This window comes from Peromyscus eremicus, chromosome 16_21 (assembly GCF_949786415.1).
Source record: "Peromyscus eremicus chromosome 16_21, PerEre_H2_v1, whole genome shotgun sequence".
NCBI lineage: Eukaryota > Metazoa > Chordata > Mammalia > Rodentia > Cricetidae > Peromyscus > Peromyscus eremicus.
Window position 1 is genome coordinate 16,490,266 of NC_081432.1, and position 25,820 is coordinate 16,516,085.

The window sequence follows — 25,820 nt, forward strand, 5'->3', positions numbered from 1 at the left end:
CCGAGTCAGTCACTGAAGATGGGCTGGTTTTCCTTGACTTTGACACCACTGGAAAGATGTGTGTCCTGAGCCGCGCCTACTTGTGCCCTGATCCGTCCTTTGCCTAGTCAAGAGGCCGTTAGTCCCCATCAGTGCCACCGCTGTGGGGGCAGCACTGCGAAAGCAGGATGATAAAGAGGGGACAAAGGAAGATGGTCTTGCTGACAGACATTATGGAGGATACAAATGGTGATGTGCTGAGGGTCAGGGTAGTCTGGAGAGGGCAGCCCCGAGGAGCTGACATTTGGAGGTGGAGTGAAAGTTCCCCCAATGAGGCGGACAGTGAATTCAAATGGGCTGGGGTTACTTGAATGAACTTGTCTTTTGGTAACATAAGAGAATCCACTGCAGCTAGGACGATGTTACAGGCAGACTCCTCTGTATCAGAGTAAGGACTGAACCAGGCCGTAAGGTGTGTGTGATTCTTCTCGGGAAAGCCTTGCAATCGAGAATGTCAGGACCAGGCGAACCTATCAGTATGCTTAGAGAGACTGTTGATTGGCGTTGCCACCCAGCTTCCTGTTTTAAAACAGGCAGTGGAGGTGTCTCCCGCGGAAACCGATCAGTGGCCTGTTTACCTAACCACTGGTCTAAGGTGTAGTGGGAGAAAAGAGCGAGATGACATAATGAAATGTAAAACTGAAATAATCTTTCAAGGGGGTTCCGTGGTGTGAAATCCTGCAGGGGACAACATAGTGTGCTGGGGTAGTGGCATGGACACCCTCTCCGACTGACTCAGAGAACACTACATTGTGTGGGGGTGAGGTGACTGGCGTGTCTTTGATGATGTACCATACTACACTGGCCTGGGATGACTGAAGTCCCTCTGATTCAGAAAGTCACTGATTTACAGAGGGACACCTCTGGAGTGTGTGATTAATTGCACATCAAAAAAAAAATTGTATAGGGGCTGAAGCAATGGCTTGATAAAGTGCTAAGGACCCAAGTTCAATACCCAGAATCCTCCTTAAAAGGGCCAGGCATAGCAGTCCTCTCTAGAAATCCCAGTGTTGGAAAGTCAAAGATAGGAGAATACTTGGGGCTCACTGGCCATTCTGCTTGGTGAGTTCCAGAATAGTGAGAGACCCTGCCTTCAAAGTCAGTGGGACAGCGTTCCTGAGAAACAAAACTCAAGGTTGTCCTCTGGCCTCCACACATACCCGCACACACATGAACATTTATACACATAAACATTTGCACAGCACTGCCCACAACTGTATGCATCCTGCAAATTTAAGAGAAGTGGTGAGACTTGAACACATGAGTGATGGGCATGCTATATTGGGCAAAAGAATCTGAAATAGTTGTCAACGTTTTTTAAAATCATTTATTTATTATGTATACAGTGTTCTGTCTGCAGGCCAGAAGAAGGCACCAAATCTCATTATAGAGAGGTTGTGAGCCACCATGTGGTTGCTGGGAATTGAACTCAGGACCTCTGGAAAAGAAGTCAGTGCTCTTAACCTCTGAGCCGTCTCTCCAGCCCCCAGTTGTCAACATTTTAAACATTACACTGCATATCCTTTGTGGTTCACTATGGTTGTGTCCCACACTCTCTTTACCTCTGCTGCAGACTGGGGGTTAGTCTGGAAAGCATCATGAAAGGAAACATGAATAGAACCATATCTGAAAGCATGTGCTCCTATTTCATTATTCAAGGCTAGTTCAGGGTCGGGGTTGAAGCAGTGGAACTGGGACGTGGACCCATCCTCCAAGGCCACTATGTGTGAGGCACAGCCTGCTTCAACCCTCTGTTCGAATCGTAGGTGGTCTTTTAATAAAACACCCAGAGCCAGATGTTGAGGTGCAAGCTGAAAGATCAGAGAAGCAGAGCACGCCACAGCCAACCTCACCTCGACAACTCCTCAGCCGATACTGTTTCCTCAGACTGAAAGCCTCTGAGTCCTCACCGGAAAGGGTCTCAGCTGAACTGCTTTAGTTCCTGTTTCCTCACGCCTTATATACCTTTCTCCGCCCTGCCATGACTTCCTGGGATTAAAGGTGTGAGCCACCACTGCCTTTCCACACTGTTTCCAGTGTGGCCTTGAACTCACAGAGATCCAGATGGATCTCTGCCTCCCGAGTGATAGGATTACAGCTAAAACATGTCACCACAACACCTACGAGGTTTATGGTCTCTTTCTTTACTTTTTGAGAGCCCTATATCCTAGAATGGGATAATGTATCATGGGCTCTTTTTGAATGATGTGTGCATATTCCTTCAGAGTGTGGGTGTGCATCCAAACAGTGGCCCAAGAAGATGTCAGATGTCAGTCTGTCATTCTGTGTCTTATTCCCTTGAGACAGACTCCCTCCCTGAACCCGAAGCTCATTGTTTTTGCTAGGCTAGTTGTCTAGTTGGGTCTCAAGATCTGCCCATATCTAGCCTGTTGTGTGATATTTTGTGTTCTGACAGATAAAGCTTGCCTGGAGATCAGAGTGCAGAGCTAACCACTAGTTACCCATAGAGGCCAGGCAGTGGTGGCTCACACCTTTAATCCCAGCATTTGGGAGGATCATGCCTTTGGTCCCAGAACATGGGAGGCTCATGCCTTTAATCCCAGCATTGGGAGGTAGAGACAGGAATATCGGTGGGTGGAGACAGGATCCCCAACCTGCATTCAGTCTGAGATTTCGTAAAGGTGAGAACTCTCGAATGAATGTTGCTCTCTTCTCTGATCTTTCAGACTTCACCCTTGTTATGTGACTCTGGGTTTTTATTGATTAAGACTAATCAGGATCGTGCATCACTAGCCCACCCCCAGCTCTTCAGACTAGGGTAGCAGGTGTGTGGTGATGCCTGGCTGTTCATCACATGAATTCTGGAGGTCCAAGTCCAGCTCCTACCTTTGTCAGCCAGCATTGCTCCCACCAAGTCCCCTCCCGGCACCTTCATAGCCTTTTTCCTTCTTTCTTCAGGCTATGTCTGGGGAAGACATCACAAGAACAGATGTCATCAAGCTGAGCAGGGGGCAGGGGGGGGGTTTCTTAAGCTCTTACCTTCACCCATTGAAGCTCTGACAACCTACAGCGCTCTATGCACAAGACTGAATTGTCAGGTGAGAACAGCAGCCCCGAGATGGATCTACCAGGGAAACCAAGCCAATCTAGGTGTGTGAAGCTGAACACTTATTGTACACATTCTGTGAGCCCAGATGTGCACTGTGCTGTGGCTGATGTGGTCCTTCTTGTTCTTTTTTTTCTTTTAAGTTTTTTATTTCCCCCTCCCTCTATTTATATTTTACCTGTATGGTTGTTTTGCATTCACGTGTGTCTCTGCACTGTGTGCATGCAGTACCGCTGGAGGCCAGATGAGGGCGATGGATTCCCCTGGTACAGAAGTTAAAGATGGTTGCGAGCTGCCATGTAGATGCTGCGAATTGAATCCAGATCCTCTTAGAAGAGCAGTCAGTGCTCTGATTCACTGAGTTATCTTTCCAGCCACTTCCTTATTCCTGAGGGATAAGGAAACTACTAGAGAATCTATCAAGGATGTAGTTTGAGTTCTGACTGGTGGGAGTGTTCATTGGTATACCTAAGTTTCCGCTGTGGGTAAGCATCGGCAGCAGAGGTTTTGGAGTGAGGTTAAGATTATGTGGGTCTTTATGGATGGGAGAAAAACATTGTGGTGAGTTTAATTGTTTACACTTAGACCCAGTATCCTGGGAAGTAAGACAGGCTTGTATTCTCGGAGTGAGTTAAATAACTTTAAAAAAATGTTGTAAAGTTTATATTGAAATGCTCTTTATAGGTCTTTCCAATCCCACTTAATTTTGGTTAGCGAGTGTGGCCCAAAAGTGCAGTGGCTATGCTCAAAGGTTACAGGGCCACCACACTCCACCTCACACCACCTTCCCCTTTTCCCAGCATGCGCCAGGCAGACTGAGCCGCTGAAGCTGGGTTTCCGTGTTTTCTCGGGTCTATCTGTCATGGCGTTTCTGTCCTCTCCACCCACCATATGGGGATAGATGAGCTTGGAGAAACAAGTGGCGGCCTTTCTTTTCCTATTGACTTACTCCTTTATTCCAGCGTGGGATAATAATGAAGTAGATTCTGAGCTTACTCAAAAGGAGGGTTTTAAATATTATAGGCAGGACAGCATCAATTTACCGCTCTCCTTTTCCCTCAACTGTAGTGAAGGAAGAAGACTGGGATTTGAAATGCATAAAATTGGTTGGGTTTTAGAGGAAACAGGGATAAAGGAGGTAGAGGAGTTGTGATGGGTAAGTCGAACACATGTTCGCTCTCTGTGGCTGGCAATGGCTACTGCAGAGAATTCCAGAAATGGCATGATCACATCTTCAGATTTTAAAGAGAATTCACACTGAATTTTTACTTAAAAGCAGTTTTTTTTTAAAAAAAAACTTTTTTCTTCCAAATGTTGCCCTTCAGTTCAAATTCATGTAGTCCAAACATCTCTGCAGGCTGGAAGTGGCCCAAAGAAGTCCTGGATGTAATTTCTGGACCCTTTGGTGCTTAGCAACCCAGCAATCACTTAGCAACATCCTGAGGCAGCCAAGCTGTTGCAGGGTTCAGGGTGCATGCCCCATTTCACAGCCTGTTTTTCTCAGTGGTGAGTGATGAAGGTAAGGATTAGGACCATGGCTGGTGAAGGGATCCCCACTTTTGTGAATGTCCAAGTGTGTAGGTGGGTACAGGATGATGTGTGTCCTCCCTCACAGGGCCACATGGTTTCCTCTGAGGACCCCGTGGTGAACATCACACAGAAATCTTGTGAAAGGCCAAGGAGTCAGCCCAGCATCCAGTTCTCAATGTTGTGCCACAGTTTAAGTAAGAGAACAGCAAAGCGGTTATTTGAAGGTATCGGGGGCAAATGAAGCAGGGAGGTGTTTCCCCATCCCCCTTTCTTTCTAGAATTCCCTGGTAGACCCAGAGAAGAGATTCCACCTATTCTTGCTCCTAGTGTATACCCTGTGGTCCCCGCATCTCATTACCCTCAGGGTCCTATGAGCATGTCCACCCCAGCTCTGCTGTGGAACTCCGAAAAACTGGAGAGGTCTCTCCGAATGTCCTACCGAGTGGAATGCCCGGCTGGTTCAGGAAGTACAGGGGACAGAGGATCCAATGCCCATCTTGCGGCACAGAGGTGCAAGGAATGCCATCGTTTCTCTCTAGAACCATAGCTTTAGATTCTATTAAATAAGTAAAAGCGTGCTGAGGGCGTAGCTTGGTTGGTAGAATGCTTGCCTTGAGTTCAACCCACATAAACTGGGTGCAGTGTATATAGATCTGCAATTCCAGCATTCGGGAGGTAGGGGGCGATAGGATCAGAAGTTCAAAGCCACTTTTGCCTACAAAGAAAGTTCAAGGCCAGCCTGGGCTACATGAGACCCGCCTTTGAATGAATGAAAAGCTATTTGGCCCATTACCGAGGATGCTTGTCAGGATCCACTCTCTAATTTTTGTTTTAGGAAACAGGGCACCAATGAAAATAAAGACGCCATGCCTTTTGTCTCTTATTAAAAGGACTTTTAAAAAAATGCCTCAGATACCAACCTTGGAAATGTTGACTTCTCAATGATTTAACCATCTGTTCATGCCAGAGAAGCAATGCCATGTGGTTAGGAAATGTTACATCTTTTAATATGCCAGTGCCCGGCCAACAAGACAAATACCCAGATTCACCTGGACGAGGCATGAGGTTCTATGCTGTGGCTCTGCCCGAGGCCGTCAGGTCAGCAGTTGCTAGTCCTGTGGCTTCCATCTGGGCTTTGCACAGTCAAATGTGAGCTGGTGCTTTGAATAAAGGCAAGCAAACCACATTTTCCTTTGCCGTTTATTTACCATGGAGAGAAACTTCCATTGAATCACCCCCAAGGTGATGCTAAAAAGAACACGGTGGAATGCTAGAATGCCAAGGTGAGGACAGCGGCTGCTTGAGTGGTCAGTGAGGAGAACCCCTCCTAGAAGCAACCCATCACTTGGTAATGCACTCAATAACACCTTTCGGGTTAACAACCTTAAGAATTTGGTAAAAATATAAAAAAAAGAAAACTGGCTCATCTGAGAATTTTATCAGTCACAGTTCATTTTTTTCCCCCCTCTTCTTTCTTTTTTACAGAAATGTCAAAGAAAAACTTAAATACATTTGAATGAGCTGGCAGGTCAGACTATACTAGAAATACAAACATATGCTCCACTCAGTGCATGTCAATACATAAGTTAGAGATGCAAATAAAATCTATCATCGTTTCAGAGGCTTCTGAGTCAATTCATGGCTTTGGCATCATCTGAAACCCTCTACCTGTTTCTGCAGTCAGATTTCCAAGCATGTACCCTAATCCCTTCTTCCCTAATAAGTTTATAGATCAGAATAATCTCTAGCAAGGCCAGAGGGCAAGAATTCATAGCTCTTAAATGGTAGGTTAAGAGTCTTACATTCTGATTTTTGTTTTACAGGAGCTTTGAGGGCAGTTTTAAAAACCTTTCGGGAGTGGCAGCTTGTCTGTAAAGAAGATTCTGATAAGGAAGGGGAGGGGACGTCATGCAAATGACATGCAAATGTACTCTCCGCTTCCTTGTTTGGAGTGGCTTCTCTAGACCAAATAGACTCTCTGCAAACCTGCCTGGTATTGCATCCATTCTGGAGAGTATTCACCCCACTTGACAGCCATCTTCAATGGACAGGCACTGATAGCCCTGAATGGCATTAAGTACTCATTTAATTCTATATGGTGCCTGTGATGATCAAACATAGTACCTGCCTCACACAGTGGTTGTAAGAGCTGAGTCAATGAATGGAATGTATTTAGAAGAAGTTACATAGTGTGTCCCTGCAGTTTAAGGATGATGACAGATACTACCCCTACTGCACCGTGCCAGGCTGAGGGCTGGGGTAAAAGTTGGAATGGCATGGCATCTTTCCCTATGGAACTCAGAATCATGAAGTTAAGGGGCCCCAAATTCCAAGTGCCTATCAGGCTAAGGTAAGACATGAGGCTGGTACATGGGGGACCACACATCTGGCTGGAGAGAGCAGGAATCACGACTTCAGCGTCTTTTGTAATAGAGGCCCGCTGCAGCCAAATGTGGCTTCTCAAGAGAAGTCATATCCAGCCTAGGGACACAGGCCTGTTAGTTGACAAGGCAGAAGGCTGGCCAGGTCAAGGTCAGCTGGGACACGTTAGTGAGACCCTGTCTCAAAAATATCAAAGGGTCGCAGAGGGCACCGCTCAGTGGTAGTTCACTCATTTAGTGTGCAAGAGGCCTTAGGGTCAATGTCCAGTACCAAATAAAATAAAATTTCTCAATTTGTAAGCTCTGACAACAAATGTCACTTATACTAAACAAACATTTGAGATTTTTATCTCAAATACAACAACAAAAACCCAAACCACCAAAAAACCCCAAAACCAGTGGACACAAAAACTAAACAAATGTTTTCTGGGCTAAAAGCCCGTGCAGGTGGATGCTTCCTGAGAGCATGGATCAATGACTTCTCGACACATTGGCTGTATAAACCCCAACTTCTTTTGTGGGGCAGGGCAGCCTGAACAGATGTGAACAGAGATGACTCCATCTTTAATTTTTGGCTCCCCCACAACATGAACAGTTTATGCAGCACAGTTTATCCAAAGGTGGGTGTTCTCGGGGAGAGAAACGGAATGGTCCAGACTATTGCTTTAGTGACCAGAGGCACAGACAGGACCCCTGTGACTAGGGATGAGACAGCTGTGCTTTGCCAGAGGACACAAGGACACTGTAGAGCCCAGGTAGTTGAAGAGTTGAACACAATTTATTTTATGCTTAAATTATTGTCTAGGTTATCCAGCGTCTGCTTCTCTCATACATGTCATTTAGAGCTAGGTGTCCATGGAGGCCGATTTCAAGTGAAGATAACGAATGTGGGAACCTCACCGAAACCCAAAGAAAAATGCCCTATAAAACGCAGCCTTACTAACCTAATATCACACTGCTGGGTGGTTACAAGTGGTCGGCTTTACTGAAAGGGATCTACATCTCAGAGCCAGTACACAATACAGTGGTTTTTTTTTTTTCTTTTTTTTTTTTTACAGTGTGCTGCCATTCTCCTACATACAGGTTTCTGGTCAGTCCATTTTTAAATACCCGCAGCTGGGGCCTCTGGTGAGCACCATCCACCTCTACAGTGGCAAGCATTTCCCCCTGTAAGCACTAACAGCTCCCCCACCTCCCACCCCCAAGCAACTACTGTATAGTTTTATGTGGCGTTTTTTTTTTTCTTTTTTTCTTTTTTTTTTCTTTTTTTCCATTTTTGGTCATTTCATTGAAAAATTGGCAATAGCAACAAATATTAGATGAAGGGAAAGGCTTCGTGTTTACAGATAAAATCTCCTGTGTTGCAGGAGACTGTAGTGTTTGCAAAATTGGAAAAGGTTTAATCAAAATAAGGTGATATGCATGCATCAAAATATTAGTATTCTGAAGAAAAAAAAATTTTTTTTCACAGAACTACAGAATTCCTCATTTTGGGAATTATTTAAATTTGCAGCAGTTTTTTTTTTTTTTAAAGATTTGCATTTTCTTTTTAAAATCAAGCTAGCAGTTTTGCGTGTACAAACATTGTAATTGCTAATATACAAGAATCAGTGGCGAGTCCTCCCACACCCCAGAACCACCTCCTCATCCAGGGTGAAGTCACTTGGGACTTCTATTGTTAGATGTGTTTGTGATACCTTGTTTGTGTTCTATGAGGCAGGTACCTATCAACATTTATTCTATTTTTTTCTGTTAGAATTTACAGTGTTATTATTTACAGCAAAACTATTGATGTTTTTTTTTTCTTCAATTTTTTTTCTTTAAAAAAAGAAACAAATAGTGTTTATACCCTGACAGTTTGGGTCCAAGAAAAATAAGGCGAGCTGTTGTGGATTTAGTAATTTTAGAGTTTCTTCCTGGTTTGATCATCCCATCTTCTGTCCTTCCCGGTGCACAGTTTTGTTTTTTTTTTTTTCCTTCTTCCTTGAAAATGACACCAAATTACTCGAGATCAAGTCTGAACAACATGGCTTCTTGTATCTTACAGTACACATGTGTCAATCCTGGGAATGAGAGTGAGTTTCCATGCTCTGTAAAATGGCTCATGCTAAATAAAAAATGTGAGTAATTTTCTTCTTCTTCTTCTTTCCTTTTGCATTAAAAAAAAAATCATGTCCTTGATGTGTGGAAGCAGCAGACCCACACTCCCTTCTTGGTAAATATTTTCCTTCCGGCTGATTCTCTGGTGAATTTCTCAATACTGGCAGTACGAACACGTGGTCCTGTGGAAAGTGAAACGGTAGGTAGTGAGTTTAGTTTTCATTTCATTTCATTTTTTTGTTGTTTTATTTGAGACAGGGTCTCATGCAGCCTAGGTTGGCCTTGAACTTTCTATGTAACCTAGGATGACCTTGAACTCTTGATCATCCTGCCCCATCCTGTCCTAATCACAGTACCTACATTATGTGGTGTGGGGTCCGAAACCTGAGCCTACCTACATGGTAGGCAAGTCCTTCACCAACTGAGACACATCCCTCACTTTATTTTTGTATATAGAGAAGAACTCATCTATGACTTCCTTGCTGTTCATCATAAAGGGTTCAGAGAACAAGGGCCCAGTTCCTGTTAAGAGGGTGGGGTTAAGCTGCCTGGACAACAACTCAGAGGACCAGACTCTAGACCATAGGTTCCCAAACTGTTGCAACCCACACAGGGGTCGAATACCAAGTATTTACATTATGGTTCATAACGGTAGCAAAATTACAGTTCTGAAGTAACAACAAAATGGTTGGGGCCGGGGGTGGTCACCACAACATGAGGAACTGTATTAAAGGGCCGCAGCGTTGGGAAGGTTGAGAGCCACAGTCCAAGGGTATCTCAGGAAACACTCGGAAGTCAAGGTGAGAAGCTGACGGGCTGGAATTCCAGCACCAGGCAGTGAGGAGTGTAAGCAAAAACCTGTTTGCTCACAAAAGATCAGCCAACTCTCTTCTGCGGCTCACAGAGAGCCTTTAGAATCTGGCTTCTGCCAGGAACAGAGGTATCCTGGTGACCTTGAGCTTGTTTACCCAGACTTGTTTCTTTCTCTCTGGGTGGATCACCCATGACATTCTGCCATGTGTAAACACCCTCAACTGCTCTTCCCCGTCTGTCTCCCATTCTGGGTCTGGCTGCCTTTCTCGTGCGCCTTGGCTACTGACCTCCTGTGCCCAGGTCAGCGGAGATCAGAGCCAAGAACACCAAAGTACCCACTCCTCTGAGATTTCAACACTTGCCCTGCTCCGGGAAGGAGAGTGACTGGCTTCAGTAGATCCAATTACAGAGGGTAGGCAAACCCTGTCCATCAGGATTCTCACACCTTGGTTTCGGTCATTAAATCCCCATCTTCCAGGCACCGGGCTGCTTACAGGGCTCTGGGATCACGTCACCCTCTTCATCCAGGGAGAGTGAGTTCCCACACTATTCTCTAAACTTGCCCTCGTGTGTCCCAGCTTCATCGGTATGGAAAGTTTTAACGTATCGTACTTCTATGACGTAGATTTTAATAATCTCTAGTCAGTGTCTATAAACGTGAGACCGCTAAAAGACTGAGTGAACTCCCATCTGTTAGCTTTACATTTTCTAATAACCCGCCTATCTTCCCAAGTTAATTTTGGATTAAAAATACAAAACAAAGCCTTTGTCCTCTCAATATAAGCCAACATTGTCTTTCTAGATAGAGTGGGTTTGTTTTTACTACTTTTTAAGATTTGTTTAATTATGTCCTTCTGTACTGTGGCTATTTTTTTTTTTTTTTTTTTAAAGCAGTAGTTAACCTTCAAGTCTTTCTAGTTCTCAGGCAGCCAGAATGTGGGTTCCAACCCCACAAGTATAGGAATGCTAGTGGATGGATAACCCTGTGTATAAACATTTTATACCAAGGGCAGTGTCGCCCAAAGAGGTCCAGAACCCTGGCTAAGCAATTAGAAAATGAACTGTGGAGAGAGCGCCCTCTGGTGGCTGGGATGTTGTGAGGCCAGAGGCCATGGCAATGACAGCAGAAATAGAATTGGGAATCCCCTCCCCTCTCTGAGTGTAGAAAACGAAGGGAAAGGACTTAAGACACATCCAGAGGAGGGGCGTTTCCATAGGTTTGGTCTATCCTTTCATATGTGAACGTGGGAGAAATTCGCAGCCATGGCCATGCTTTTAGACTAATTTATTTTCATTGTAAGAAACATTTTAACGGATGCTTAGAGACCACAGCTCCAGGTGTGGGATGTATGGCAAATGTGTTGCTAATTAATCAATAAAACACTGATTGGCCGTTGGCTGGGCAGGAAGTATAGGTGGGGCAAGGAGGAGAATAAAGTTGGGAAGTGGAAGGCTGAGTCAGAGAGACATTGCCAGCCACCACGATGAGGAACAGCTTGTGAAGATGCCAGTAAGCCACGAGCCATGTGGCAAGGCATAGATTAATGGAAATGGATTAATTTAAGCTATAGGAACAGTTAGCAAGAAGCCTGCCACGGCCATACAGTTTGAAAGCAACATAAGTCTCTGTGTTTACTTGGTCGGGTCTGAAAGGCTGTGGGACTGGCAGGTGAGAGAGATTTGTCCTGACTGTGGGCCAGGCAGGAAAACTCTAGCTACAGGTTTGGTCTATCCTTTCATATGTGAACGTGGGAGAAATTCGCAGCCATGGCCATGCTTTTAGACTAATTTATTTTCATTGTAAGAAACATTTTAACGGATGCTTAGAGACCACAGCTCCAGGTCCAGTACAGGTTCGGGGCCAGAACTCAGAGTCCCTTTAGAGGCTTCCAGAAATACTCAGGTTTTTTATTTTTTCCACACCTGTAGCCCTCATCAATCCAGCCCAGTGCACAACTGGGAACTTATTTCCCAATATCCTCTACTGAAGTCACATTCTCCCCCAGTTCTCAAACTGGGCTGTGCGTTGGGTTTAATAAGTCCCAGTGCCCAGTCCAACCCCCCACCCATACCCCAACAGTATTGGATCAAGCCAGTCAATGATAGGTCCTGGAGGCGGGCTTCCTAAGGTTTAATGTGCACATGGCCATCTGGGGTGACCTACACATGAGGCTTCTGTTTTTATAGATCAAGGGTAAGCCTAGACATTGGTTTCTGAGGCCACAGGTGCTGCTGGCACTGCTCTGTGTCTCTAGTCTCACTTAGGGAATGCAGGCCATCAGCTACACACAGCATTGCACACGATCTTCGGTTGCTCCTGAATTTGCCTCCACTTGGACGTTCCTTCTCTAGTCAACATGGATGGAATTCCTCTCTATTCCTTCAGCTCCTTTTAAATCTGTCTCCTTCAAAGTGCAGACTCCAGGGCTCTAAAGAGACAGAACCTCCTTTGCAGGTGACCTCTCACCTGACAGATTCTGTGGGGTCTGCTCTGTGCATACAGAGAACTGCTATGATCTTCTGTTCACGCCCCACCTATCTCCTCCCTCCTCCCCCTTCCTTTTATCATATGGCTAAGAAGGTTTCCTTTTAATCTTTTAAATTTTGTGTTATGTTTTCTTATTTTTCTTTTTATTATTAAGAAATTTTCTATTCATTTTACATACCAATCACAGGTCCCTCTTTCCTCTCTCTTCCTGCCCCCTTGTGTTATGTTTTAGTTTAGCCTTTGTGTGCATATACATGTACCTGGTACATCATATGTGTGGAGGTCAGAGGTCAACTTGTGGGAGCTGGTTCTGCCCTTCTATCATATGGGTCCTGGGGACTGAAATTCAGGTTGTCAGGTGTCTTAGTTACTTTTAAATTGCTGCCCTAAAGCACTGTGACCAAAGCAATTTATAGAAGAGTTTATTGGGGCTTCAAGCTTCAGAGGGTGAGTCCAAGACCATCATGGCAGGAAGCATGGCAACAAGCAGGCTTTCAGATAGACTGAGAGCTTACATCTTGATCAAGAGCATTAGGTGGAGAGCTAACTGGGAATGGTGTGGGTTCTGAAGCGTGACACACTTCCTCTGACAAGGCCACACCTCCTAATCCTTCCTAAACAGTTCTATCAATGGGGGACCAAGCCTCCAAATATGAGCTTACAGGGCCATTCTCATACATGCCTCCACATCGGGCATGGTGGCAAGCACCTTTCCTTGTGGGCCACCTTGCTGGCCCATATTTCCTTTTTAAAAGCAGTAATTTTCACTATAATAGGAAACTATAATCTAAAATTAAGGTTTGCTTTTCCTTTAGTTTTTGTTTGGTTTCTTTTTTTTTTTTTTTGGTTTCTCTGTGTAGTTTTGCGCCTTTCCTGGGGCTCACTTGGTAGCCTAGGCTGGCCTCGAACTCATAGAGATCTGCCTGGCTCTGCCTCCCAAGTGCTGGGATTAAAGGCGTGCGCCACCACCGCCCGGCTTGTTTGGTTTCTTTTTGGAGACTGAGTCTCATGTAGCCAAGGCTGGCCTTGAAGTCTTGATCCTCCTGCCTCTGTCTTCCCAAGTGCTAGAATTATAGACGTGCACTAGCACACTTGGCTGAAAACTTAGTTTAAAACAACTCCCAACTCAGAACAGATTTCCTCTTCAATTAATAGCAATAAATGAGGCCTTTTTGAATTGGTTCTTTCCTAGCGACTTGAGTTAAAAACAGCCAAAGCTGCAGAGCCAGCAGGAAAAAGCAAACACACTGGGAACAGACTGGTGCATATTTTTAAAGCAAAAGAAAATGCATTTCTTTCATTTTTACTAAGTGGTTATTACCTATCTGGCACTGTCCTGAAGTGAATTACATCAATCCTAATAATGGGGCAGTATTATGTCCCCTCCTGCACTGGTAATTGAAATGGCAAGGGTGTTAGGAAGGGCCAACAGCCACACTCCCTGGCTTCAATTCTGTCTCCACCATGTATCAGGAAAACAGACAGAAAACTATCTGTACCTTGGATACATTCTGGGAAAAAATCCCAGAGACAGGGGCCTGAGTGGGATGAACTACCTCAGTCTGTGAAAGGGAGAGGGGTGGTCATCACCTCCTCTGGCTTTGTCTGGGTCTCTGCTTCATTCCTTGGTGAAAAGGAACAGACACCCGAGGCTTTACTGACTGCCTCAGTTTACTATGGGAACCACTGATAGTGAATGTAGTAAACTACCTTCACCTGGGGAGGGGCTGGTTGGCTCGGCTGCTGTGACTTCTGCTGGCTGCCACTGGTATGCCTGCCTTGGCAAGCTGCTCGTCTTGTTTCCTTCCTGCTTCTCCTAATACTTTTATAACAGTACCTTGAAATGGAGGGCTTTTAGGGGCTCAGCAGCCACTGCTATGAAGCAGTTGACACGTCTGAACTGACTGAATTCTGAAACAACTCTGAGACCTGTTACTCTTATCCTTCTACAGGGGCATATTGTTGCTCCTCCAGGCTTCATTTCAACCACTCCCTGTTCCACCAAGGAAATGACAACATACCTTAGGTAACTTGACCAAACCCATACAGTTGGTAAACTACTTGGCACCCCTATTTACTCCCACCCCTGTGCCACCAACGGCCACAATGAACGGCTGCCATTGGAAATCACTGATCGCCACTGTCCCCTAAACCTTGCGATTAGTCCTGCCTCAGCTGCTAAAGAACTAGGGTTACCTGCATGCACTTCCCAGCTCTCAGGGAAGGATACATGAGTATGTGTGTATGCTGCTGGGGACTGAATCCAGACAGAGCCTTGTGCATGCTGGGTAAGTACTCTACCACTGAGCCTAGTGCTTAGTGGTTAGGCTCTTGCCAGGTTTGGGTTAGCCTGGACTACAAAATAAAAGCTCTCCAAAGGCCACAGGCTGGGCAAGTCAGCTCAGTGGCGGAGCTGTTACCTTGCACATCTAATCACTTCCTTTTGGCTTTAGGGTGAAGACCAGAATCCCCACAGATGAGTAACTCGGGTTCATTAAAGCTCAGCTGACTTGCGTCTTTGGGAGCCCTCCTGGAATCCCTGCCAGGTCAGGTCTACAGCGAGCCCCAAGGATGAGCATCTGGAGGTAGCCTGTTAGGGTTTCTTTCCTAGTTCTGCCGCTTTTATATGACTGTGGGCAACCTTCTTAACCTCTTAGGACCTGTTCCTTATGTTAACTCGGGGTGCCAATGGCACCGATCCAAGAGGGAAGGGCTGTGAGAACTGAAGAGCCACACAGAAACACACACAGAATTCTGTTTCCAGAACATCTGGGGCTCCTCTTCTTCTTTTTCAATCTCATCAATGGTCACAACATGACGACGGGCTCCCACCCAGAGTCCACAGCGTGAGTCCAGTGCAGCAGGGCACCATGGGATTGCTAAGTCCACTGCGCGCCTCGCAGAAGGCAAAGGAAAGATACTGTAGAGCAAATACTGAGGGCATTTGTCGGGCAGAACTAAGGATCTACCTGGGAGGGTGGAGATGGAGCTCAGATGTAAAGTGCTTCTCTGACATGCATGAAGCCGTGGGTTTGATTCCCCAATACTGCATAAACTGCGCATGGCATGCTGCTGGCCTGGAATCTAAGCAATCAGGAGGGGGAGGCAGGAGGATCGGGAGTTTAGGGTTATCCTCAGGTACATAGGAAGTACAAGTCCTGCCTAAGCTCCAAGAGACCCTATCTCAAAAATAAAATTCTATCTGAGCCTTAGATACCTTAAATGAGGTTATTTCCCAATTCCTTATTTCTGCACGCAAATATCAGAGTTCCTTATTGGCAGGGGAGGACAGATAAGAAAAATGAGACTAGAATTCCTACTCTTTGTCAGTTTGACCCAGGGGACTGAAAGGACACAGAGAAGATGCCCCGAGGACACAACTTTCCAAAACTGTTTTCTTACCCCAAATTAGCTTTCTGATTGTATCTGTATCAAAAAAAAAAAACAACAACAACAACAAAAACAAAAAACAAAACAAAACAAAACAAAACCAATGTGAAATCCAGAAAAATAATGTTAAGGGAAACAAAGTCCAAACTAATAAGTGAGCTGTGTTTATATTTAATATTTAACTTCTAAAAAGCCCATATGATCAACCTCTTAATTGTGTCTAGGTTTACCAAAAAAAAAAAAGGTTGATGTATCAGATTCTATTTATTTAACTTAGACTTGGTGACAGCTCTGTATTAACCCAAACTCCTGGGGTTGAACACAGTCCATTGGAACTGGCTTGACAATCTTCCCACTGGAAATGGCTGCTGCCGGTCAATGGGGAGCCTCATGTTAAGAGAATAGGAGACTTGAATCATATTTTTATCTGTTCCTGCAGATGCCATATACACATGGAGAATTTTTGTAGACCCAGTGTGCATATGTGTGAATGTACATATACATGTGTAGATACACACATATACACACACACACACACACACACACACACACACACACACGCACACGCACACGCGCGCGTGCGCACACACGGACATCTGTACTCATATGCAGAAAAAGAGCAGGGATGACTTCATAGCTTGTTCCAGTGAAAAAAAGAGAAAGATGTGAGTCACCTATTTAGGGAATCTAGAAAATTCTTGAGACTTTTAAGTTTCACTGTTGACGTAAGTACATCTCTCACCTGGACTGATGTCACTGTCACTAGTGAGTCTTTTTCTCCACGTTCCGAATTTCTTTCTTCGTCTTCACTTTATAGCCTTCCCCCTGCTAAAGGAGAGCACACGTTACGTTTCTGCGGTGGAAGAGTTTGGGAGCAGTTCCCATGCTGGACCCCGGAGGCTGCAGCAGAAAGGAGAAGTGGTGAGGGCCACGGGACATCCTCAGACACAGACGATCTGCTCGGCTCGCCTGCACAGACCAGCTCACCACGGCCACAGCATGCCACAGCACGTTCAAGGTAACCACAACATAATGAGGCATCATAGCACAAAGGGTTAATGATTCCAGAGAGCCGCCAGCCCGTTTCCTATGGGCTGGAAGAAATTGTCATTGACATTCACAAGGCACCCGAATCCCAAATGTTAGAATCGTAGTCGATGATTTTTGTCAGCCAGCAAAACCATAACTAGTCGGTTGTAGTATGACGGGGACTTCTTAAACAAGCACCAAGCCAGAACTAAATGCCATGGCTGGTCCGACTGCTTCTCTTTATTTAGTTTATGAAATTACCAACACTGTCCCCTCCATCCAAGACGGCACCAATTTCTACAGATTGGGACTGTCTTTCCTGGCTATCAGGTACACACTTCTCTGAGAGCGAGGCACAGTTCCTTTTTCCTTCAACGGGAAGCATGGTGGGGAGGGGAGGGAGTCTTTATTCCTTTCTCACCTGGTCCTCAGTACTTTTCAGTTTGCTTGTTTTCTTATGTAAACATAATATTTAATACTTAACTTCCTACCTTTAAATATGATAAAGATTTGGGAAACAGCAAAGCATAATAGCAAGACGTCGTCTTTGGCAGGAAAGGGCTCATTGGGTGAGCTACACTCACAGCCCCAAGTTGGTTCTGTGTTAGCACGCTGGACATGGGGCTGCACAAAGCATGATGTGACAGCGAAGTTTAGATTTTTCTACAGAATATGATGGGCAGGAAAGTTGTGAGCCAAACTCTGTTACCCTAACAGTGTCCTCCTCCCTCAGGGTCCTAGACAGGCACCAACTGAAGGCCAGGTGTGGACCCTCTCAAGGGGGCTGTTGATGGTCATAGATTCTACCTTCTCTTTCTCCTTCCAGCTGGAACATTTTGTCTCTAATAAATGAACTTATCTCTGTGATTATTCTGACAACAGTAAGTACATAACATTCAGATGTGGTATCAAGAAAAGTGGTTGGACCCTGTACACAGCCTATGTCAGAAGAAGCTAACCCAGCATTCCAAGCTTCCACACTACAGCGGACACTCTGTTAGTAAGGCTTCCCAGGGGACTCACAGAAGATGCTACCCTCTACTTCCTCCTTGGCAACCACGCTACATTACCACTTCATCCTGCTTTCTCTCCTGTGGACCAATCCGTCTTATCACTTTCCGAGTGATCTGTTGGAAGCAACAGAGAGAAGTAGGGACTACTCTGTGTCACGAGGGGGTGCTATAACCTATTGCATACAATGGTGTTTTTCATGCAGGGCATTTGAACTCCAGAAGCATGAAATCTCAATGGTGATTACTTTTCTGGTGATGAGGTTGCCTTCTTCATCAGTAAACTGTTCTTCTGTGACAGATTCACCAGGGATGGTTTTGGCTTCCTCCCCCTAAAGAATGTGGCATAGAGATGAGTGACATGAGAGAGGAGAGTGTGGGTGGGTATCGATCCAGGTCCACAGCACACCACACGGCATACCACACAGGCTCTGGAACTGCAGAGAAGTCACAAACTGTGTTTCCCTCTCCAGGGAAAGAGAAGATTGACTTTATAGATGGTTAGCGAATGGTTCACAGCCTTCAGTCTTACACCTCAAGCATGTATTCAGGTATGTATGGTAGTTAGCAACAAATTCCAAGAAAATCCATAATTTTAAGATGCAGTTAGCCACAGAAAAGCCAAGAGGCTTCATTGGTTGAAACAAATATTAGTCAATGATTAGTAGTAAGAACAGACGAACTCACTCAAGCACAGCACTTTATCATCAGTCACAACGTAGGTTGAGAGATTTTATGGAGCGAGCTCTATCTAATTTGAGGAAAGACAGTTTCTGAGCTGGGAAGATACTTAAGAAATCATGTACTAAGGGCAAAACACTTTAAAAAATGATTATGAAAAAAGTTCAGGGTAGAGAAAGGTTTATTTGCAGGGGAGGGGGTGCTGACGTTTTCATAGATTGTACATGAGAGTAACTGGGGTGGTGTGCCTGACCACCCTCACTACCATAGGCCAACCGGGTGGAAAGCTCAGCTGACATTTCTTGGTATTGATTCTTTCATTAGTTAACTTAGTTAAATTAGTTAACTCTAATTTAGGGTGGGAACTGCCATAGGTCTTCTGAGTTCACCCTTAGTCCCGCCCACTTCTGTCTAGTTTCTGTTGACTCAATGGAGAGGAAAGAGTATAGAGGTCGCACATCCCAACATTCTGAAATGTGCAGCAAGTGTTTTACGGGGGAGTTAGTCTTATTTCCTATGTTTGGTTTGACATATTTGGCAAAAATGCCATTTTATTTTAAAGATAAAGGCATAGAGACAGCAAAAGTACCAATAAAAGGTCATGGGAGGTTTTTACTGTAGTTAGGGCGTGAATGATGTATTTGAGGTAACTCTTCTGAGCACCCAGCTTTCTGAGTGGTACACAAGGAAAGACCTTAGGAGACTCCAGCAAGACAGAAATCCATTTACTGTGCTCCGAGTAAGCCCTTCTGTGTGAAGATGCTAATTGTGAAATTGTTTAAAGAACCCTGGGAAGGAATGGGAGAAGTAGGCATGGATGTAAGCACAAGGGATATATATATATATATATATATATATATATATATATATATATATATATATATATATATATACACACACACACAAGTGAATTGTTGACTTAGATTAATACCTTCGGAAGAATCAAAGCCCTACTTATCAATGACGAAACACATTGCTTCTTGCAAATGTTCCGGACGGTGAGCACTTTGTCCCATTACTGAAAATGTACTCTTTACATGCACAGTCAATGCAGATGGCTCTCTTTAAGACCAACACAAGTTGTCTAATGATGTAGCTCCTCACTACACTAAAGGAGTAGATTGTACTGGAAGGCCAGTAAAGATTTATGGACTAGGTACTTTAAAAATCTGTCTCATTACCTCTCTGTCAATTATGTAGGTCAAATGTTTTCAAGAAAAGATCTCGGGAGAGAGACAATCACTAATTAGCTTTTGAAGACTACTGTACTTTTATACATAAACAAAATCCCCTCTCCAGTCTTCCTTACAACAGAATTTCTGGCACCCCCTATTTCAAAGGGACATCATGGTGCTTATGTTTTGGGGTCTTCATCTCTGGTGGTCTCTTTAAGGATGGCACGATGGAACTTTCTCTTGCACCTCTTTGAGAGCATTACTTTTTCTTTCCTTTCCTAGACCTCTCTGGGTATCAGGAATGACAGTATAAGGTGTGCTGGTTTGCTTTGATGTACATGATAAAAGATGAACTTCCCAAACCCGATGGATGTTACATATTTGGCAAACATCAACAATCTGTCTAGGTGGCAACCGATTGTGCTGGTGAGTTTTATGTCAACTTGACACAAGCTATAGTCATCTGAGAGGAGGGAATCTTAATTGAGAAATTGCCTCCATAAGATCAGGCTATAGACCTTTTGTAGAGCCTTTTCTTAATTAGTGATTGATGTGGGGGTGCAGTACATTATGGGTGGCACCACCCTGGGCTAGTGGTTCTGGGTTCTATAAGACTGCAGGTTGAACAAGCCAGTAAGCAGCATTCCTCCTTGGCTTCTACATCAGCTCCTGCCCTGACTTCCTTCAGGACTGGACTGTAATCTGAAATTGTAAGCAAGACACCCTTTCCTTCCCAAGTGGCTTTTGGTTATGATGTTTCACCACAGCAATAGAAACCTTAAGACATATACTCTAAAAGACCTGTTATACATCTCTGTGTGTGCAAGTGTGCATATATGATCTGTGTCAAAACAGTCTGAATTTGTGAAGCAGAAGTGATAGACATAATTTTACATAATTTGAATTCCTTGGTTATGGGGAAGTGTATACACAAACTCTGAATTCCACCAAAAATGTTGAAAATGAATACATTTGTATTGCACAGTTTAGATAGGCCAGTCTTACCAAACTTGATGATCGTTTGGCTGTGAGTTGACTTAAAGATTTTACCTTTGTGGTCACTGGATTTGCTAAGCAAATATACTCTCGGAACTGAACAACCCAACTGAGCCCCTGTGGGCATTTGAGACTGCGCGATTATCAAACTATATACAAAAGAATGAATACAGGGAGAAATCTTCACTTACAAAAAAAGGGTCCACATGTGGATACGAAGAGGCCAATCCCTAAATCATACTGTCAATTGACTGTGCGAGCAGAGCTGCTTACACTGTGCCGTGGAATCCTGAACACAGTAATTCCATGTGGAGATGCTTCCCAGGCAAAGCTACCAGGTGGGGCTAGAACAGCCCTGAATGGCTCCTGGTGCTGACATGAGGCTCTGAGAGCTTCCCGTGGCCCACAGTGTAAGAGGCCAGTGAAGTCCCGTGCTGCTCAGCCTCTGGTAGCAGGTCAATGCCCAGTACTGCCACACAATGCCACCCTCTTCTGTGTCAGAGGGGAAGCCTGAATGGCCAAATGCCTGATTTAGTTTAGCAAAGGACCCTCCTGTATGTCTTCTGTGGGAAAAACCCTTCACCACCAGGTTAAGGGCTACACTCTGTTCCCAGAGCTGTTGCTGCCTAGCCGCCTGGTTTTAAAATACATCAGTTCATCTCCAAGCATCCCTCTGGTCATCTGCACTGTGCAGTGGCTTCTGGGTCAATAACCTTTTAAGTCTGAGCAGTCTTACTTTATGGTTTGGATGGCGAAGATTCTCATGCTATATCTGCCACACACTGCCACCATCCCTGGACTCTGCTGGACACCCACACACAGACTAAAGAGAAAACAGAGGCGGGGTCCTTCCCGTCTGCCGTTACCATCCCAACAGAAAAATACTGACCAGAAATCGTCCTATGTCTGTCAGGTTTGTTGAGCTGTAATATCCCATACAGTTTGGGCTATTTACTTTTAGTTTCTCTGTCATAGCGGAAGGCATCGCTCAAAACTGCTCTGTAGTGATTTTACTCTGAGGACGATGCCTCTTCCCAGCTCCAAGACCATCCATCCTCTGATGTTGCTGCTTATTCACTTTCTCTAAGTGGAGCCCAACTTCAAGGAACGGGCATTTGGGTAGATTGTAGATTCACGTCTCACAAAACCTATGGCCTTTGAGTTTATTTTAGGGTTGTCAACATACGCTCTTAAAAATACATGAAGGCTGTGTATCATTATTCCTATGTTAAGCTCAAATGCCCATGTTACTCACTCTAATAAAACTACTTAGAGGTTGACCTGCTGATACATGTCTGGAAGGTCAGGGGACCAAAGGAAGAATCTTCGTCAGCCCAGAGGTGTGGCTATTGCTGTGTGGGTCCTCTTTGTTCCCTCCCACGGGCCTTGTTGTGTCTCCTAAAAATACAGAGTTCAGCTAGCCCTTATGAGGCAGCTGTGGACAAGATTGGGGTGAAGCAACAGAAGCCTTGCCGCATGTGTAGCATGGAAAATAGGTTGCCTGATGGTACCTTCAATTTTTCTCTAGATGTTTCACTGTATCGTTCATGGGAGTGAGCAACAAGACTAGATAAGCCTGAGTCCCTGCTCTGCCATCTCAGAGAGCACGTGAGCTGTGACTGACTGTGCCGATTTTACAGACAGCACACCAAGTGCTAGAAAATACTCTGTCGACATCACTAAATTGGCTTGCCAGTTAGGATTTCCACAGAAGTGACTCATGGTTTGGACGGCATCTGAGGCGCTCACTCACTGTCGAGTTGGGGGATAGCTCAAAATGCAGAAAAATCACTTAATGGCGAATGTTTTTAGAATCTTTGAAAATTGTATTTGAGCAGATCTGACAGTCCCCCCCCCCCCACTTCATCTAGTCTTCATGAAAAAGTACAAAGAAGAGGATTAAGAAATGTAGGGAGCTGGGCAGTGGTAGCGCATGCCTTTAATTCGGGTAGATCTCTAAGTTCGAGGTCAGCCTGGTCTACAGAGCTAGTTCCAGGGTGGCCAAGACTGTTATATAGAGAAACCCTGTCTCAAAAAAATAAAACAAAACCAAAAACAAACAGAAAAAAAAGAAGAATGTAGAGAACCTAGTTAAGGAGCTTCTTAGCTCTTGGCCGAGTCTTGTGACATTGGGATTGTGTGAGTTGGATAAACAGTGTTTAATGTCTCTCTAGAGATACCTACAGAAGTCTCAGGCCGTGTGAGTCACACTCGGTGTGCTGTGCCTCGAGAATACCTTTCCTGCACTCTGCACACAACCATCCTCATGTCAAGAATTGAAGGTGAGTGGTGGGCTGCAGGGAGGTTCATGTGGACTTCACCATGCAGAGGTGAGTACTCGCACAGACCATCATGGGGGAGGTAACGCAGACGTAGTATTTTCAGCTAGCTGTCTGAAGGTGGAATTTTCATTTCTGGCAAAAACTGCTTCCTAGACTTTGAAATTCAGTTCCATTTTTGGCACGTGTTAGTATGATTAGAACCTGTTCCTAAAGTTTTCCTCTGACTTGTCCTGTGTCACACATATCCATGCCAGGTGTGACCTAAAATTCTCAGTCACTGCCTAATAATGAGAAATGTGTTTTCATTTCCAAGACAAGGCAGTGGGAGTCTCCTTGGTGTTCCCCTCTCTTCCTCATTTAGATTCTGGGGTATTAACTGAGCACTGTGTTCACTACGAACTACCTTCTCACCAAGACAGAATCCTTGCTTTCCAAGAAAGGCAGGCTACAAACACCAAGATTCTCAGACAGAATCATAGCTGTCTCGTGGCCAGCAGGCTTGCGCAGAGCACGCACTAACACATAACACGGCTTTCCTTAGGGCGGTTCCTTGACAAGCTTTCAAGTGCGCAGAGAAACAGAGCCAGCTGGTTATCAAACATGCTGAACTTCCCAAACTGCACCGCAGCCTCTCGACACAGCAGCACCCCGTCGCTTCTACCTGCTGGTACCTTTATAATCACACGCCGGCGAATGACTCGGGTCGTGACCCTCCGCTCCTCCTCTGAACTTGAACTACTGTCACTGGTGCTCAAGTCCTGATAAATGCATTTTTAGTATAATTTTATCATCATAGTGAAAACAAAAGACATTCTGAGAAGGGAAATCAAGAAAGAATTATATTTACTTATTTTTTCCCCCTCAGGAATAGCATGATACATATTTAAGAGAATCCTGAAAATGGAGAGGGAGAAATGTTTGAGTTGAGATTCAGGCTGCTTTTACAGTTCTTTGTGTGTGTGAGTGAGTGGGTATATCTCTGCATGTTCATGAATGTGTGTGTGTGTGTGTGTGTGCAGGCATGAACACACATGTTCAGTGTGGATATGTATGACTGGGTGTGTTTATGTGTGTACATGTGCGTGCATGTGTGGTGTCTGTGTATACAGTGAAACAATAAGGTAATAAGCTGGATGCTGGTGGCACACCACTTTGATCCCTGTATTCAGGAGGCAGAGACAGGTGGATCTCTGTGAGTTCAAGGCCAGCCTGGTCTACAGAGGGAGTTCCGAGGCAACCAAAGCTACACAGAGAAACCCTGTCTCGAAAAACCAAGAAAATAAAGGTAATTATAATCTGTTAATAATACAGCATTTTGGCTTTAAAAACTAAATGTTACTAGCTTGATGAAGTCTTTGTATTCCTGTTTAAAATAGTTTAAAATCTGCCTTCGTTTGATTTGAACATATGATCTTATAGTTTAGGTCATATCTGCCTTGCTCTATACAGAAAGAGGCATGTGGTGGTATTGTGTTCCCCAAAATATTGTGCACCTTAATAAACTTATCTGGGGTCAGAGACAGAACAGCCACTAGATAGAAAGGCTAGAAAATGGTGGCACTCACACCTTTAATCCTAGCATTCCAGAGGTAGAAATCCCTCTGGATCTCTGTGAGTTCAAGGCCACATTGGAAACGGCCAGGCATGGTGATACATGCCTTTAATCCCAGGGAGTGGCGGTAGAAAGCAGAAAGGTATATAAGGCATAAGGACCAGAAACTAGAAGCAATTGGCTGGTTAAGCTTTCAGGCTTCTAGCAGCACAGTTCAGCTGAGAGCCATTCGGATATGAGGACACAGAGGCTTCCAGTCTGAGGAAACAAGACCAGCTGAGAAGTTGACCAGGTGAGGTTAGCTGTGGCTTGTTCTGTGTCTCTGACCATCCAGCATTTCACCCCAATAACTGGCCCTGGGTTTGATTTTATTAATAAGACTCTCTAAGATTCCTGCTACAGAGGCGTGTACAACTTTTGTGGAATTTTGATTGAATTTGTTAACTTTATTGAAAGCTGTCTTTGAGATGGACACACCAGACTTGCCTGTACCGGGAGATTATCATTCACACAAGGTGTTCAGTAAGAGCTTTTGCCAATGAGTGAGGGAGTAAAGACTTGTGAGCACCTGAGGGCTTTAGTAAAGACCCAGAATGAAATGACAATGTAAGATGGAACATTGCTGGGACTGTAGGATTATAAGCTCAAGGCCAGCCTGGGCAACTTAATGAGACCTTGTCTCAAAATTGTGTGTGTGTGTGTGTGTGTGTTGTAGACACAGCTCAGTCGTGGAGAACTTGCATGTGTAAGGCTTAGTAGTTTACTCCCCAGGACCTGAGAGAGACAGATGAACAGAGAAAGAGAGACACAGTAATTCCGCAATTCAGGAGTCTGAAAAAACTATATAGTGGCAAATAGTTTATCATTCAAGTGGGAAAATACTGTTACTCAGTAAATATTCTTCATCACCATGGTTAACTGCAATGATCAAATTATACAAATGAACTCTAATGGTCAGGAAGCTAGGGACTGTGTAGTTGATACCATTAGAAAAAGTTGTGTGTGGGTGTAGAGGGGGGAGACTAGTGAAATCTCTATAGGAGGAACAGACATTAGGTAAAATGAGCGTAAAACGGTAGCTAAGTAGGTAACACACAAGGATATAGTGTTCACCAACAGTCCACTGACAAGTAGTTGAAGTGTTAAGGGCAATGTTAATCTTGAGTTCATATGAAGTCCCATTGGAGAACACGGCTCTCAAAGAAAATCCCAGCCAGTATCTATGCAAGGAACAGAACTTAAATCACATTCCCTATTGTATTCTTCAATTTTCACAACAGGACAGAG

At 44.6% G+C, this 25,820-nt stretch overlaps 1 protein-coding gene across 1 annotated transcript in view; it reads right to left on the reverse strand.

The window, feature by feature from the left end:
* Positions 1-7,776: 7,776 nt before the first annotated feature.
* Ank3 (ankyrin 3) overlaps positions 7,777-25,820 on the reverse strand; it is a 594,813-nt gene continuing 576,769 nt past the window's right edge. The window contains exons 44-45 of the mRNA XM_059281286.1: positions 16,551-16,636; positions 7,777-9,299 (exon numbers count right to left, since the gene is read on the reverse strand). Coding sequence (XP_059137269.1) covers positions 16,571-16,636 — 66 coding nt within the window. The 3' untranslated portion in view covers positions 7,777-9,299; positions 16,551-16,570. The remainder of the gene's footprint in view (positions 9,300-16,550; positions 16,637-25,820) is intronic.